The following is a 16,354-nucleotide window of genomic DNA, read 5'->3' as shown; positions in this document are numbered from 1 at the left end:
TTCCAGGTAGGATCCAGCTAAGAGGCAGCAGGGAGAGTGGATAGAGGGCAGGAGATCTCCCGCTGAAGTGAGACATTTGATCTCCCTCCTGCTGTGGGATAGCTGAACCACTGTGGGGGTAGAGGAATAATCTCTCTCTCTCTCTCTGGGATCTGTGCCTCCACCGCTTGCATATTTGTAAATGAAGTAAATACTATAAAGACACCATACATTTTCAATGCTCTCTCCTCCAGAGGGAATCAAGCCAGGTAAGTGCCTACTTTTGGAATATCCCACCACTCAGGCGCAGAGTGGTAAGCGGCAGTGCTGCAGCCCAAGCTCTGCTCACACGACCTGAGTTCGATCCTGGTGGAAGCTAGGTTCAAATAGCCGGCTCAAGGTTGACTCAGCCTTCCATCCTTCCAGGTCGGTAAAATGAGTACCCAGTTTCCTGGGGGTAAAGTGTAGATGACTGGGGAAAGCAATGGCAAACCACCCCATAAAAAGTCTGCCAAGAAAACATCGTGATGCGACGTCCCCCCATGGGTCAGTAAAGACTCAGTGCTTGCACCTTTACCTTTTACAGGAGCATTTTACAATAGTGTCTATGATGTTCTAGAAATGGTAGCCGTATTAACTCAGAGCAATGAAACCAACCCAGCTGCAGGAAATTAAAATGCCTGAACTTTCCCCCTTAATATATATTTTTAATTTAGTCCTTCGTTCTGTTTAATCCTCTGCATTGCAACAGATAAGATCTACTCTGGATTCAGAGAGAACGGGGGCTGCTTTTGCACTGCACATTTCGACTTGTTCTTCTGAGCCTCTTATGCCTGAATGTGTAGACCAATTCAGCCTATGGAAAAGTAAGTTCTGACCATCAGACCAGAGCCCATCCCTGCTTGGTTGGGGGGGCAGGGGGGATCCTCTAAATATAGAGAGTTAAGAGGGAAGCAGAACCAAGATAAATTAACACACCCATTTGGTTCACGTAGGTACTGGAGCTATACATTTTTCTCCCCAGTCTAACAGTGAAATCCTAAACAGAGTTACTCCAGCATTGAAACCAAAGACCCAAATTGCCTTTTAACCAGGTAACTGGATTATTGGAGTACAATTTTTCCCCAGGGTGGATTTAGAGGCATGTTCCTATTATTGAGATTTCTATAGGTATTTTTATTTGTATGAATGCCATTTGGTATTCTTTGATGATGAGTTGCAATTTACCCTTCAGATAGGGTTGACACCTCCAGGTTGGGAAACTCCTGGAGATTTGGGGGAGGAGCTTCAGTTAGGTATAATGCCATAGAGTACATCCTCTAAGGTTGCCATTTTCTCCAGGGAAACGGATCTCTGTACACTGGAGATCAGCTGTAATTCTTAGGTGGGAGGGGTATTGCAAAGAAGAGAGTGGGATTTAAGGCTCAGGAATCTCCATTTCTGCTTGTATCTGATGAAGGGAGCTTTGATTCTTGAAATCTTATATCTTGAATACCTTGTTGGGCTTTTAAGGTGCTACTGGACTCAAATCTTGTTCTTCTGCCACAGACCAACACCCATCTGAAACTATATTCTCATATAAATGATGTAATACAGCATAAATTGCTTATATCAATTGTATAACAATGGGATTTATCCAGCCACCTTTGCTAGATGGAATTCCCATATTCCCTGTTGTGCTTCAAAACAAAGAATGAGACACTGGCATGTTAATGACTGAAATTCTCCTTGAGTTTTCTCATCCAAACAATAAGCAAGCTTGACTTTATTCGTCTTAGAAGAGCTATTGAGAGGGTAGCACAGCCTGAAGAGAGCATTAATTAAAAGACGTGACACTCATTCCTAAGGTGACTACGCCACCATTTCTCAAGAATAACTTCAGAGGTACTTAGCTAAATGAATAACAAGAAGGAGGCTGACGGCATGTTTTCAAAGGTCTATGAATCGGTGAGCAACCTCTTTGTATAGAGGCAACAGCAACAGGCCATTTGGGTAGGGAGCAAGCAAACAGAGGAATCCTTCTGATAAACATCAAGAATGTCCACTTACTCCTGCAAATATATCTGCCTTCCTGAACACTGACACTGCATTTTTAGAACACTTTCCTTTGCAAGAGAATATGCAGTTTTCTCACCTCTGCATTGGTTTTTTTCCCTTCTAATTTTGGAATTATCACTGCACATCACTATTGCATGATTATCACAATTCACTATTGTGTGCTATTGCACACCACTTGCACCACTGACTTAACTTTGGAGGGTGGTCATCTCAATGATCACCCTCTGCCATCCTCTTATGTTCCCTCTGTTCTGAGTTGCCTGCAAATACATGTTAGGCTAGTCTCACGTACAGTGAGGTCCTATGCTGTCATGACAGCACCAGTCAGCATTGTGCATGATAAATGCGCATGATCCCAATAGCAACGTTGCGAGGTTCCTGCAATCAACAACGTATGAAATTAATGATGTGCCAGGCAGACTCTCCAAGGTCTGCACGTTTGTTCCGACTCTTAGCTTTTGTTCTCTTCTTATCTCTGAATAAATTTTGCACCTCCCAGGTGAGAAAAAAAGGGGTTTTAGGCTTTATATGTCAAAGTTGCCATTCATCCCTGAGTTAATTTATCTGAAAGTTCTTGTTTGTCCAGGAGGAAATCAGAAAAGGGGAAAGGCAAGTAATATTAATGGTAAATAGGATTTATTTGAAACTGAGCAGGGTTTCAAGAACAGGAGAATGTTTTCACTGTTGACTCTTCAGGGTGTGAATAAAAGAATAACTCAAAGAGAATTTTCATAATACTGTAAAATGATGTCGGCCATGTTGAGGACCTTTTCAATGAAAAGCGGGGAATAAATCTAACTAAAATCATGATGTTCTTAGAGAATAGATAAAACAAGTGGGGATCTGCAATAGGGGGTGAGAATCTCACCCACCCCCTACGGGCATCCTGCCGCTGCATCACTGCCGCTTCCACAGCTAACTGGGCAGGGGGGTGGCAGTTTCATTTCCACCTTCCCCTCGTTCCCCTTCCCCTCTGCCACAGAGCCTGGGTAGAGGTGCATTGTCTGCACAAATATAGATAGTGCTCCTCTGTTTGGGAGGGATTTAAACTCCTCCCTTCATTTAAAATTTTTTTTTTTGAAAACCCAGGATTCCCCCCAGTTTGCAGAAAAATCTCCTTTTCTCTACGTGGCCCCAATTAGCAAATTTAAGTATCCACAGGTGGGGCTACAGTGAGAATTAGATATATGGATGTTAAAGGTAGAAGATTATTTTTAAAAACTATTGTGCTTTCCTGGCCCAATTTAAATAAAGCCAAGCCCAGACAGGTTGCTGTCCTAACATCTGAGAAGTGTTAGCAATACCGCAGAGGTCACTGGATTAAAAATCTGAAAACGATCGCCAGGACACAGCTTTTCAAATTGACAGGAAGGTGTCCAAGCAAAAACGCCTCACGCATTTGGAAGAATACTTTGAAATACAGCTCCCTGCCCTGGCAATTTTTCAGCTCCAAAATTATTTCCGTTGTGCTCCCTGACAATTGACTCCATATGCCTGCAGTGATATCATTACAAAGCCAAATCTCATTGGTTGTGAAATCTTCATCATCATTGTATTTTGCCTGACTAGATGAAAGCAGAAAAAATTAGTTAAGGGGTGGAGCGGAGGATGAAAAACAACAGCAGCTGGGGCAACCAGGCACCAAAAGGATGAAAAGGATAAACAGTCACACAATCTAATGTTTGTTGGAAAACATTTCTGTTTAGGGTTACCAGTCCCCCACCCTCTGCCCCCTGTCACCACTTACCTGGTCAGTGGGGGGAAAGGCAGAGGAACACACCTCCTAGGGAGTGCTCCTGGGCCGCTCCCATGCTCTGCAGGTGGCCAATTTTGGCCCCAAACAGACCCGATTCGACCTGCTACAGAGTGTAGAAGCGGTGCTGGAAGGACCCTGGAGAGCTCCTGCACTTCACAGCAAGCCAATTTAGGACACAAAGGGGCTGAAATTGGCCCGCTGCAGAGCATTGGAGCACTCCCAGGGGAAGCACAATGCCCTGCACAATGATGTCACTTCCTGGAAGTGATGTCATTGCATAGCTCAGGAACGTGTGCATGAAAACATCAGCAAAGGTGTGTGCCGGGTCTCCTGCCTCCCACCTGGAGAGTGAGGGGCCAGAAATTCTACTTGACCCAAACTGCTTTTAGTGACAGATATGAAAACTGAAACTCAAGACTGAAAAGCTTCTAACATTTCAGTAACGGCAAACTTGGTAATATTTTTCTTTGTGTCCAGATATTTAAATTCCTCCTTCCCTAAAAAGTGAGAAAAGGAAAAAAAATCCCAAATAGTTCCTGATCTGGATCCAATTACTGAAAAGGCCTTAATCATATGGCGCTTGTCTCCCATCTGAGAAACAGGGCTTTGGATGAAGAATAGGTAGGTTCATAGTGGGGAAGGTGGCCAGTTGCTAGGATATCCTGATCCCGGGCCATTTAGGTATATTTCAGTGCAATTCTAAAATTTCAATGGGCTTTGACTGGAATGACTCTGTTTAGGATTGCATCGTTTATTCATTAGATACATGTACACCACTTTTTCCCCCAATGGGGTCCCCAGAGCAGCTTTCAACACCATTTTTCCATTTTATCCTCACAACAACAAGCCTGTCAGGTACATGAGGCGGACAGATTATGATTTGCCCAAGTTCACACAGAAAACTTCCATTGGCACAGTGAGATTTCGATTTCTCAACCCGTAGGTAGGCACTCAAACCACTACGCCATGCATGGAATCCTGCATTCGGCAATGAAATAGGCAAGTACCTCAGGATAAAATGAATGCATTGCACACGCATGTTAAAGGATTTTTTAGACCTCTTTTCAAAAATCCCATTATGAGTATTCACTCAAGCTAAAAGCACAGAGACACAGAAGGTAACCTTGCTCTAATGTCAAATTCTTCCTCCCTTGCTTCATGATTAACTGCAGGTCAGACTGGTCTCAGGGTAGGTGAGAAAGGTCTCTGAGTAAAGTGCAAACATCCTCTTGTTTTGGTTTTTATGATCAAGATTTAACCTTGGACGAGCTTCTTCCATATAACAAAAATATGGCTTCAGCTTTTGAAATGTTTGTATGATTCACCTATCACTCAAGCTTGTTGGGTGCCATGCATTCTGGGAAAAAGTCATTCTGAAGGGATGTTTGTATTAACCTTTTTGATCTTGTATTCTGTAAACCATTAGTGCTAAAATGCTCCCCGCTCTACATGGGAATTAAATATCTGACCCAGTTCGACCAGCCTCATTACCTCAGTATGCTAGTAGTCCCAAAACTGAGGCGGTCATACATGGTTGCACGTTGCAATGCCCGTTGCTGACAGCCCAGACGAAGGGCCGCTTCCTCAAGATACCATCAGATCAACGCTTCTGCAACTGCCCTTTGGCTGAAGTTGACTCGCTATCCCCTATTTTCTTTCACTGTCCAAAGCATGAACTAGCCAGAGAGAGAGAGTCTTTAAAAAAATGGCTACTGAGGCATTCAAACATCTCTGACGCTTCAAAATTAAGACTATTACTGAGAGCCAAGCTACAAGTGATGAATGACACTTGAACGGCAAGTGTATTCTCCCTGTTCACTTGCCCTCCACTTGCGCTCCACTTGATCCACTTGCCATTCATGTGTCATTCGTCACTTGTAGCTTGGCCCTGAGTAGCCTCTGTAAAAACTGCATTGTAGACATGGCAATCTTTTCTTTAACCATTATTTTTAATTCTTAAACTTTGTTAGAGTGTATGGCCTATGGGCTGTTAAGCTGAATAAACTGAAACTGAATTAGTGCTAAGGTATACAAGGTTCTCTGATGTTACTGTTTTTTATGCATACGAGCCAGAAAGAGGCAATATGCGCCTGAGCTTTATTTGAACAATAAAATTCATTTTTCTTTATAGATCATTGTTTGATGTCTTAATTATTAGAGGTTATTGGCTGAAAGGGGATTTAAATTGGCACACAGAGTACTCTGAAATAATTCACCCTTCAACACACACACACACCCCACCACCCCCAAAGCATGTATCATAATTCATACTCTAGGCATGGTACCTTGACACGGTTGATGTTCATCCCACTCATACTTCCACTGCGGTCAACAAGGAAGATGAATTCTCCTTGGGTTTTTCGGAGGTTGGGCTGGACAGTCCTCAAGTCAGGACAGAAGTTCAACATGATGACAGGGTGATGAGGGATGTCCTTGTGGAGCCGTTTCCTGATAATTTCTGTCTGCAACGAGAAAATCAGAATGGCTCTTTTAAAAATATCCTTAAAATGCTTAATCTCCTCGTGAGTCTCATTGTTTTGACTATAGCAGGGGTTCCCAAACTTTTTGAGCCTGCAGGCACCTTTGGAATTCTGACACAGCATGCTGGGTGCAGCCACAAAATGGTGGCCACAGCTTACCTTCAGTCACACAGTGAAGATCCTTGTGCAGTGGTGGCAGCTGCTGCCAAGCAACATTTAAAAAAATCTGAACAGCCAATCAAATCTCCAATTGCCAATCAGAAGACTGCTGGGCAAAAGCCCCACCTGGTACTGCCCACTTTCTAACAACACTTGGTGGGCGCCAGGAGAGATTTCAGAAGCCACTATGGTCTCCATGGACACCATGTTGCGGACCCCTGGACTACAGAAAAGATGTGACATGAACTGAGCCAGCTCATAATTAATTCACTATGAGAAGAGGCAGGGGTTTTTTTGCGGGGAGGGGGTAAAAGGGAAACATAGGACTGGCATTTTTGACCATGTGGAGTCTGTATGGATTAGGAAACCTGGGTTCACATATCGACTCTGCTATGAAGTACTTTGGGTGGCCTTGGTCCAGTCACTTTCCCTCAACCTAACTTACTTGACAGGGTTGTTGTAAGGATAACATGAAGGTTGTTGTGAGGATAACGTGTATATCACCACGAAATCTTTGGAGAAAAGGTGGGACAGACTGATAAATGAAAAATGTGTATGCATTTACATTCAGGTGCACTTAGGTTAAGATGTGCCACACAGAGATTTCTCTTTGAAAGACCAGGGCGGGGGTAGGGGGCTGGACCATGAAGCACTCTGGTGCACACACATGCCAAATCACAACCTATTTTCAAGGCAAGCAAAATGACTTCGCAACTGGTTTACTTGTTAAAAAGCCCCTGCGATAGCCTAGATATTACACGGGTGGGGGGGGGGGGGAGACTGCCTGAGGAATCACCTTCTAAAAACAAAAAACATAAAAAAGAAGAGGCGAGCTATGAGGAAATCAGAGAAAACTGTGTATTGGTTTGTGCTATTTATTTTTAAAATGGAGAGACCCAATAATTAACATACCAGCAAAGGAGGCGGGAAATGAGACATCAAGCAGAAGGTAACGAAAGAAATGCAAGAGTTAAAAAAACAAAAGAGCTTTTAATAGCTTTGGAAAACAGAGCAAAAAGTACACCAGCCAAATATCTAAAGGAAAGGCATTCCACACTTAAGCCACAAGAGAGTAGGCACATACACCAAGTGGAGTGCACTCCACTTTGGAAATGTGCAGTGCAAGGAAGCATAGTTTGATTAAGGGGGCACTTAGGTTTCCCAAAGGACAAGATTGGAATAGTAGTTTTCTATAGAGTAGTAGCAGAAAATAGGGATTGTTCCCAGTTTGGTTGTTGGGGGTTTTCCGGGCTGTATTGCCGTGGTCTTGGCATTGTAGTTCCTGACGTTTCGCCAGCAGATTTTTCAGGACAGCCTGAAAAATCAGCAGTGGCTGAACATAGCCTAACTCAAACAGGGCACAGTATCTTATTCCAGGACACCAAAATACTGGACAACACTTCCAACTACTTTGTCAGACTGCACAGGGAAGCCATTGAAATTCACAAGCATAAGCAAAACTTCAACAGGAAAGAAGAAACCTTAAGAATGAACAGAGCATGGGCTCCAGTTCTGAAAAACACCAGGCCAACAAAACACTCCACACCCGACAATAGCCCTGCAGAGAAGATTAGCACATCAAGCACCAATCCATATGCAAAAGAACCTCCTCAGGTTACAGTGAAGCCTCCCGCCATTAGCATTCCACACCCTGGGAAACTCTTACAGAATGACTCAGCTCAACCCCACCCCTCCTGAGTAGATACAAATGACCTACATCTTTTCCACACTGTGACACTGAGAGATCTCTGTCTTTTGGTGCTACACCTCTGAAGATGCCAGCCACAGCTGCTGGCGAAACGTCAGGAACTACAATGCCAAGACCACGGCAATACAGCCCGGAAAACCCCCAACAACCATCGTTCTCCGGCCGTGAAAGCCTTCGACAATACATTGTTCCCAGTTTATTGGGATAAGACACAGAGACTGTACGGTATGTGGCAGCAGTTTGGAGTTAGGTAGAGCAATGGCTTCCATCAGAATCAAATATGATTTCTCCTTAGTCATCTGGAATATCCCCATGCGACTAAACTGGGGGATGGAAGTGACATCTCCACACTTGTCTAGTGGTTGTTTTTTTCTATGTGCATTATCCAATTATGGTATAAACTAATAAGATCTCATTAGCTGCCCACCGATTCCTGAGGATGTTTGTCCTACATAATCCTGCTAGCTAATAAGCATTTGCACGGCATGTCAAAGACAGGAAATTAATTACCATCCGCTACTGACATTCCTCGGCTTAATATGTTTCATCGAAAGAGCAACGAGACAGCCGATGCTAGCATGGGGAAACATAAGGTTACCAACCTCAAGGTGGGGCCTGGAGTTTCTCCAGGAATTACAACTAATATATAGACTACAGAGCTTTGGAGGACAGGCTGTATGGCGTCGCATCCCGGCTGAGTTCCCCAAATCTCCAGGAATTGGCAACTCAAATTGGAAAGGGCTCCATGCACCCGTTTATGGGACCCCTCCAATTAGGAATAATAGGTGCCATTTACAGTTTGTTGACTCCAAACCAATCCCATTGACTTGAACAGGATTGCTTTAAAGAGGCTGCAAATCTTGAATGTTTGGGGAAGAGTAGGTTTAAGCTGTTTCACATACTTACCTTTTTTAGGTGAACACCTAGGATTTTTTTTTAAAGTGTACACTAAACATGTAACGTGTGAATGGGACAAACAGATGGGAGACCTTTGATTCCTATATGTCCTCATGCACCACGGTCTTCAGGTTGCCATCTATGGTTGGCTCCCCCACTTAAGGTAGCCCACCTGGTAATCTGCGACAGGCTGTACTTTACCTGCATTAGCTCCCATTCTTGACGAGGCATGGTGGTGGTGCTGTCTTTAGAAGCTTTTAGGAGGCACTGCGCGATTTTTAATGGGGGTGTAATCTACATTTTTTGGGGGAGTGAGGTTAAAGGAGGTTTGCTTATTTTGTATAATCTGGGATTTCAAACTAACCTGAGTCACAAAGGAAAGTTGGGATATAAATGTTTTAACAAATTTATTTATTTATTTATTTATTTATTTATTTAATTTGATTTATACACGGCCCTCCCCACAGACGGGCTCAGGGCGGCTAACAACATTTTAAAAATACACTAAAAGTCACAAAAACATAAAATCAATAATAATTTTTTAAAAGTCATTAAAATAGTCCAGGAGCAGGCTATTTAAACAAATATTGGGAGTCCGTATACGGGCATAGCAGATGGCCGAGGGCAGCCCCAGAAGAAGTGGCGGTCTTAGATGGAAGAAGGAGGACACCCGCTGGCACTCAGCTGAAGGCCCGGCGGAACATCTCTGTTTTACAGGCCCTGCGGAACTGTAACAGGGCGGATCTCCAGCAGGAGAGCGTTCCACCAGACCGGGGCCAGGGCAGAAAAAGCCCTGGCCCTGGTTGAGGCCAGACGGATGTCCTTCGGGCCGGGGACCACCAGGAGTTGCTTGTCTGCAGAGCGCAACACCCTGCAGGGGACGTAATGGAAGATGCGGTCCCACAGGTATGCAGGTCCCAGTCTGTGAAGGGCTTTAAACAATAACAATCAAGGAGGTCATCATAAGACACTAGACTGGCCTCAAATTGTACAATGCGGCACATATCTGACTTTGCTACATGTGTAGAATGGCTCTATGAATATGCACAGCTGTTCTGTATAGTGCAGCAAGTCCTTGGAGGGGGAGTGGTACAGCACATCACTTTCAAAAGAGGGCTCCTCCTATGCTTTCAAGGTTTCTGATGTTACCCATTGACAGAAGTCACACTGACAAAACAGGCTTGTTGGTTAATTATCTTGCCCCTTATGGCGCTGGCAGAAAGGGAGGTATCTTTCCTCCTGCTGATCTCTGGAATGCAATTAGTGAAAAGTCTTGAGGTGTCACATGGCTGTAGTTCAGTAGAAAGGGACTATCAATCAAACTGTCTTTGAATACAAGGGAAAGGAATTACACTGCCGCTTCGTAAATCTGTCTTTCCTTAGGAACAAGAGTCTTCAAACATGTCACTGTTTCAAATCTGTTTTCAGCCAATGGCTGGACCGCAAGGAAGATCTGTTTTCTACTGATTTCTACTGGGATGTGGAGTGTATCAGAGGATTTTACTGGAGGATAGATATAGGGTGGAAATACACATTACTAAGTACCTAGGGATGCTCAAGTGTAGGATTGTATGTGTATTCCTCAATTCACATGCAGGTCGTTCTTGCTCGGCGCATGTGAGTACCGCTTTCACAGGAGCTCCCTTTGTGAGATCACATCTGCATGTGATTCCCAAGGGCAGAGCGCCAATTCAGCTCTGTTTTTGCTGCAAGAACAAGTCATGTAGGCTCCTTTGACTTGCCAATATTTCTTTAGGGTGTGGATGTAGGGGAAAACTCGGATACTTTTAGCAGTTGAGGAGGAACTGATATTGAACATGTGAATGTACTCACATGGAGCAAATTGAAGTGTGACTGTGCGAGCGAGTACATGGAAAGTTGGAGGGGGGACACATGAAATGAGGTTCACTTGAGTGTTCACTTAGTAATGTGCATTTCCACCCATAGATGGCCTTGTTGTTGGACTAAGGGCTGTGTATGTGAGACTTTTAGTTTTTGCTGTCACGTCGCAGTTGTCTTCAAGGCAAGAGGCGACAGAAGTTGTTTGCCATTCCCTGCCTCTGCATAGGAACCCTAGGCTTCCTTGGTAGTCTCCCATCCAAGTGATAACCAGGATTTACCCTGCTTAACTTCCAAGATCTAATGAAGCTAGTCTGGGTTATCCAGGTCAGGGCATGTGAGATTACAGGGGGTTTTCTTTTTCCAATTCAGGTCCGCTGATTCTCTGTTTGTCTTGGCTGATACCTTCCCATCTCCTCACCTTTTTCTCAGCACTGGGATCCTTCTTCGTCCCTTTAATGAAGTCACTTCGCCCCTTCAGATGTTGCTCATACTCAGCAGAAGACATGTCACCTTCTTCCATCAAGACATGAGGCATGTGAGGTTCTGAAGGGCCAGAAAAGAACAAAAGTGAGGTGTGGAGGGGAGAGGGGAGCAGATGGAATAGTTTATGTCTGGAGAGAGACTTTTAGTTAATCCTACAAGTCTGCTACCACAGCCTTGAGACACCTAACCAACACATATGTTTTTGTGAGTCTTCATATTCACACTAAAAGTCTGCCTTATACTACAAGCAATACAAATTTATGGTACTGTCAGCGCACTCCTAAGCAGAGTTACTCCAGTCTAAGCTCATTGAAATCAATGGACTTGGACTGGAGTAACTCTACTGAGGATTGCACTGTGTGTGATGTAATATGTTTGAGATCTCTCTGAAAGGGAATATTGGGGAAACTTCCCCTCAGGAGTGCTGATAGTAATTTAGAGGTGTCCTTAGACCAAATCAGAACTTCCATCAAACCTTTTCCTTGTTTTTAAAGAAGGCAACGGCACATTTTTTTTTAAATTCAGAAGAAGTCTGTACAGCTTGCTTACCAAATTTCTTGAGCTATCACCTCCTATTAATAACTCAAAAGGGGTTTTATCTCTTGAGCTCCCTGAGGAGTGTCACTACAATGATGTCTAATTTGCAGAGACTGAAATAATTAAGGTCTCAGATTTCTCATAATAATAGCTACTTGCTCAAATGATACCATTATCTAATACATTTTTGCAAAGTATCAAAAGCAGAGACCTTTCACACCGCAATATGACTTAACGGTTGTGTTACAGAAACTATCTGTTAATTGGAAAGCGAAACAAAACAAAAGAAAAAAACTGCCCTGAAATAGATGGAATAGTCTGGGCCTCAAAACTGATTTAACTTTATACCAAGTATAAAGTACCTCTGAAGATCATTTATGGAATGTGCCTTCCTCCCAGTCTCTTTCCTGGAATCATATACATAGCTTTTAAAATCAGATTTTCATACTTCGTTCTCGCACTGTCTTATCTGGATCAAAGTGCTCCTTCAAAAAGTCCAATAGATTTTTTTTAATATTAGCCCCTTTTCTTCTTCTCATGTATACAGGGCTTTGACCATTCTTCTAGGAGGCCTACTGCACCAAATACCTTTTTGTAAACATTTTAAAGGAATCCAGTACTGATGCAATAACTTCCAAAGCTGTATTGATGATAAACAGAAATAATATATATTTGGGGTAGAACATTTTTTCTACAAAACAAAGATATGCTCTTCTAGCATAAACATCTGTCTGTCTGTCTGTCCATCCATCTGTCCATCCGATTGATGAGCTCAGGGTAATATCTGTGATTCTTTCCTCCTCTTCATTTTATCCTAACAACAACCTTGTGAGGTAGGTTAAGCTGAGAAGGAGTGACTGGCCCAAGGTTACCCAGCGAGCTTCCATGGCAGAGGAGGGATTTGAACCCAGGTCTCCCAGATCCTAGTCTGATTAAGAACAGCGTGGTCCTTTTTATTCCATTTATGAACATATGGACTGTTTCTCTCCAACCCTTCCTCTTTCGCACTCTCCACCTCCAGCTGAGCCCATCATTGTATGTTTGTAAATAATTTACCTCGGCGACAGACCTCTGTATTGTATTTATTGTATTTATTGCACCCACAGAATTTTTGTACCTTGTTTATACACTATTGCACCTTTGCACTTTATTATAAATTATTACATAATTATTGTTCATTGCTGTGGCGTCCTCCGGTTTTTGTTGTATGCTTCCTTGCCTCCGGGGGCTTCCCTTTTGGCTTTTGTTATTAAGAACATAAGAACATAAGAGAAACCATGTTGGATCAGGCCAACGGCCCATCCAGTCCAACACTCTGTGTCACACAGTGGCCAAAAACCCAGGTGTCATCAGAAGGTCTGCCAGTGGGGAAGGGACACTAGAAGCCCTCCCACTGATTGCCCCCTCAAACACCAAGAATACAGAGCATCACTGCCCTAGACAGAGAGTTCCATCTATACCTTGTGGCTAATAGCCACTGATGGGCCTCTGCTCCATATGTTTATCCAATCCCCTCTTGAAGCTGTCTATGCTTGAAACTGCCACCACCTCCTGTGGCAGTGAATTCCATGTGTTAATCACTCTTTGGGTGAAGCAGGGCTTTTTTTCAGCTGGAATGCGGTGGAACGGAGTTCCGGAACCTCTTCAAAATGGTCACATGACTGGTGGCCCCGCCCCCTGATCTCCAGACAGAGGGGGAGTTTAGATTGCCCTCCATGCCACTGAAGCTGTGTGGAGGGAAATCTAAACTCCCCTCTGTCTGGAGATCAGGGGGGCAGGGCCACCAGCCATGTGACCATTTTCTCCGAGGGCAACGCACTGAGTTCCACTACCTCTATTCCCAGAAAAAAAGCCCTGAGGTGAAGAAGTACATTCTAGCCCCTACATCTACTGCCTGCTCTGAACTACATTCAGCTGTACTTCATACACTTGACATCAGTTTCTAATGTAAGGGGGAACAGAGGAAGAGGCTACGAAGGAAATCCAGTTTCTAGAAAATGAATCAACCCTGTGTGCAGAGTAGGATACCACGGGGTCTTGCATTTCACCATGATGAAATAGGTATGCCCCACGTTGCCTAGACAATGGAGGACAAGGCTTTGTTGAAGCACAGCACCTCTACCTAGCAATCCCCAGAGACAAAGAGTACGGCCCACCTACCGCTGGGATGGATCAAGATCTCCACAGGGCGGTCAAAGGTATGCTTGTCAGCCAGAGTGATGACAATGCTCTTGGCAGATCTGGCTGAAGGGTCGGCATCTGCTCGAATTTCGTGAGTTGGACTTTCAACTCCTGGTTGGGGAAGCCAGTGAAAAAAGAGGGTGGGAGATTCTAACAGAAATGCATGGAAGGCGTGGGATGACTTGCGCAATGCTGATGTGGCATTTCCAACCACAATGAAGCTTCGTCTTTGAAATCTGCACACACACACACACCCAGACCCCACCTCCTCTCTGCTTCTTGATCCAGGATAAAAATGAAGTCTAGGCATATCAAGACTGAGAACCAAGCTACAAGTGATGCCTGACACAGGTTGGACACTTGTCCGCTTCCCTCAAGTTTTGATGGGAAATGTAGGCATCCTGGTCTTGCAGCTGTAATGGAGAGCCAAGCTGTAAAACCAGGACGCCTACATTTCCCATCAAAACTTGAGGGAAGCTGCCAAGTGTCCAATCTGTGTAAGGTGTCACTTGTAGCTTGGCTCTTATACTAATTCAAAATCCTACTGTAGGTTAAAAAAAGTTATCAGAATGCTTTAAATTGTCAATATTTAACAGTAAAAAGCAGACTTAAATGCTGATATCATTTGCTGTTCAATTTGTAGGAAAATGGTCCTAAGATTACAAACTGTACAAGACCTGAGGTCCACATTACCTAACAGGTTTAGCAAAAGTTGTTTTAACTAACTTGCAAATGAGACGAAGTTTTCAGGGGTTTCCAGGAAGCTGAGCAGTCTTACTAGACATTTTGCTGAGGGATGACATTTTAGAGTTCATTACCAAGGGTAAGAATTGCAGCAACCTTTAAAGGCCTTCTTTTAAACAAATTCATGGTGAATTGATAAAAGGAGAAAAAAACCCAATGTGTTGTAAAGACACTTCCTGTAGTTTCTTTTTATATCTCATAGTAACTATCAGTTGGTCAGTTATCAGGCCATTTAACTTTTATCTCACTCATAGTGGACCAGTTCTCTTGATAACAGCATTCTACCCGGTTCATTTCCACACATTCTAACATCGCACAACACTCGTGGAACGAGGACATCTTCATGGTGCAATTTCTGACATCATTGCCACGAAAATGGGATCATGGTGCGATTACATCAGAAATTGCACCATGAAGACGTCCTCATTCCGTGAGTGTTGCGTGATGTTAGTACATGAGGAAACGGCCCTGTTTATGTGGAAACAACTCACCATTTTTGAGGAGCAAGGTTCATCCCAGGATAAGCTTCATCTATTACTCCATCCTTTCTACAACCCCCCACCCCACCCAACACATAGATACATTATCCTTACAACAGCCCTGTGAAATAGATTAAGCTGAGAGAATATGACCAGTCCATTGAAGTTTTTCGGCTCTAACACTCCAGCTATTATGTCTGTCTTACTGGTTTACATACGTATTTACTTCACTTATACCTTGCCTTTCTTCTCAATAGGGACCTAAAACTGCTTACATCATTCTGCTGTCTTCCATATTACCCTCACTGCAACCCTGTGAGGTAGGTTAGGCTTAGAGGATGTCACTGGCCCAAGGCCACCCAGCAAGTTTCCATGGCAGAGTGGGGGTTCGAACCTGGGTCAAGATTCTAGTCTGACACTCTAAGCAAGCTACTGCCCTGGTACATGTTCAAATGGCGTTTGAAAAGAGCAGCTCCCTTGGTAACATAGTAAGCACAGATTGTTTTTGAACTGCTAAACCCAATTTACATTTATCGGCATTTTATAAAACAAGGGAGGGATGCTGGCCTATTGATGATGATGATGATGATGATGATGATATAACAGTAACAACAACATTCGATTTATATACTGCCCTTCAGGACAACGCCCACTCAGAGCGGTTTACAAAGTATGTTATTATTATCCCCACAACAATCACCCTGTGAGGTGGGTGGGGCTGAGAGAGCTCTGAGAGAGCTGTGACTGACCCAAGGTCACCCCGCTGGCTTCAAGTGGAGGAGTGGGGGATCAAACCCGGTTCTCCAGATTAGAGTCCCATCCCTCTTAACTAGTACACCAAACTGGCAGCGATGAAGAGATGAAGTCAGCTGAGGAACCGCTTGCCTTGGTTATTGAGGGGAACCCTGTGAGGTGAACGCAGCTTGGGACATTTGGGGCATAGGAGCAGAGCCTTGGCACTAGTAGGATGTTGAACTCAATAATGCATTTCCTTATAAAGCACTGATTCTTACAGTGGTCTAACCTTAAGATTTACCCTGTATTAAATCTT

General features: G+C 43.7%; 1 protein-coding gene across 1 annotated transcript in view; it reads right to left on the bottom strand.

Moving 5' to 3' along the window:
- The window catches only part of VWA5B1 (von Willebrand factor A domain containing 5B1), a 71,192-nt gene that overhangs the window by 41,514 nt on the left and 13,324 nt on the right, over nt 1-16,354 (bottom strand). Inside the window, exons 5-7 of the mRNA XM_055001735.1 lie at nt 14,060-14,191; nt 11,298-11,422; nt 6,079-6,255 (exon numbers count right to left, since the gene is read on the bottom strand). Of these exons, the coding sequence (XP_054857710.1) occupies nt 6,079-6,255; nt 11,298-11,422; nt 14,060-14,191 (434 nt within the window). The remainder of the gene's footprint in view (nt 1-6,078; nt 6,256-11,297; nt 11,423-14,059; nt 14,192-16,354) is intronic.

Source organism: Eublepharis macularius, chromosome 17 (assembly GCF_028583425.1).
Source record: "Eublepharis macularius isolate TG4126 chromosome 17, MPM_Emac_v1.0, whole genome shotgun sequence".
Classification (NCBI taxonomy): domain Eukaryota; kingdom Metazoa; phylum Chordata; class Lepidosauria; order Squamata; family Eublepharidae; genus Eublepharis; species Eublepharis macularius.
This window is presented reverse-complemented; position numbering and strand designations above follow the sequence as displayed.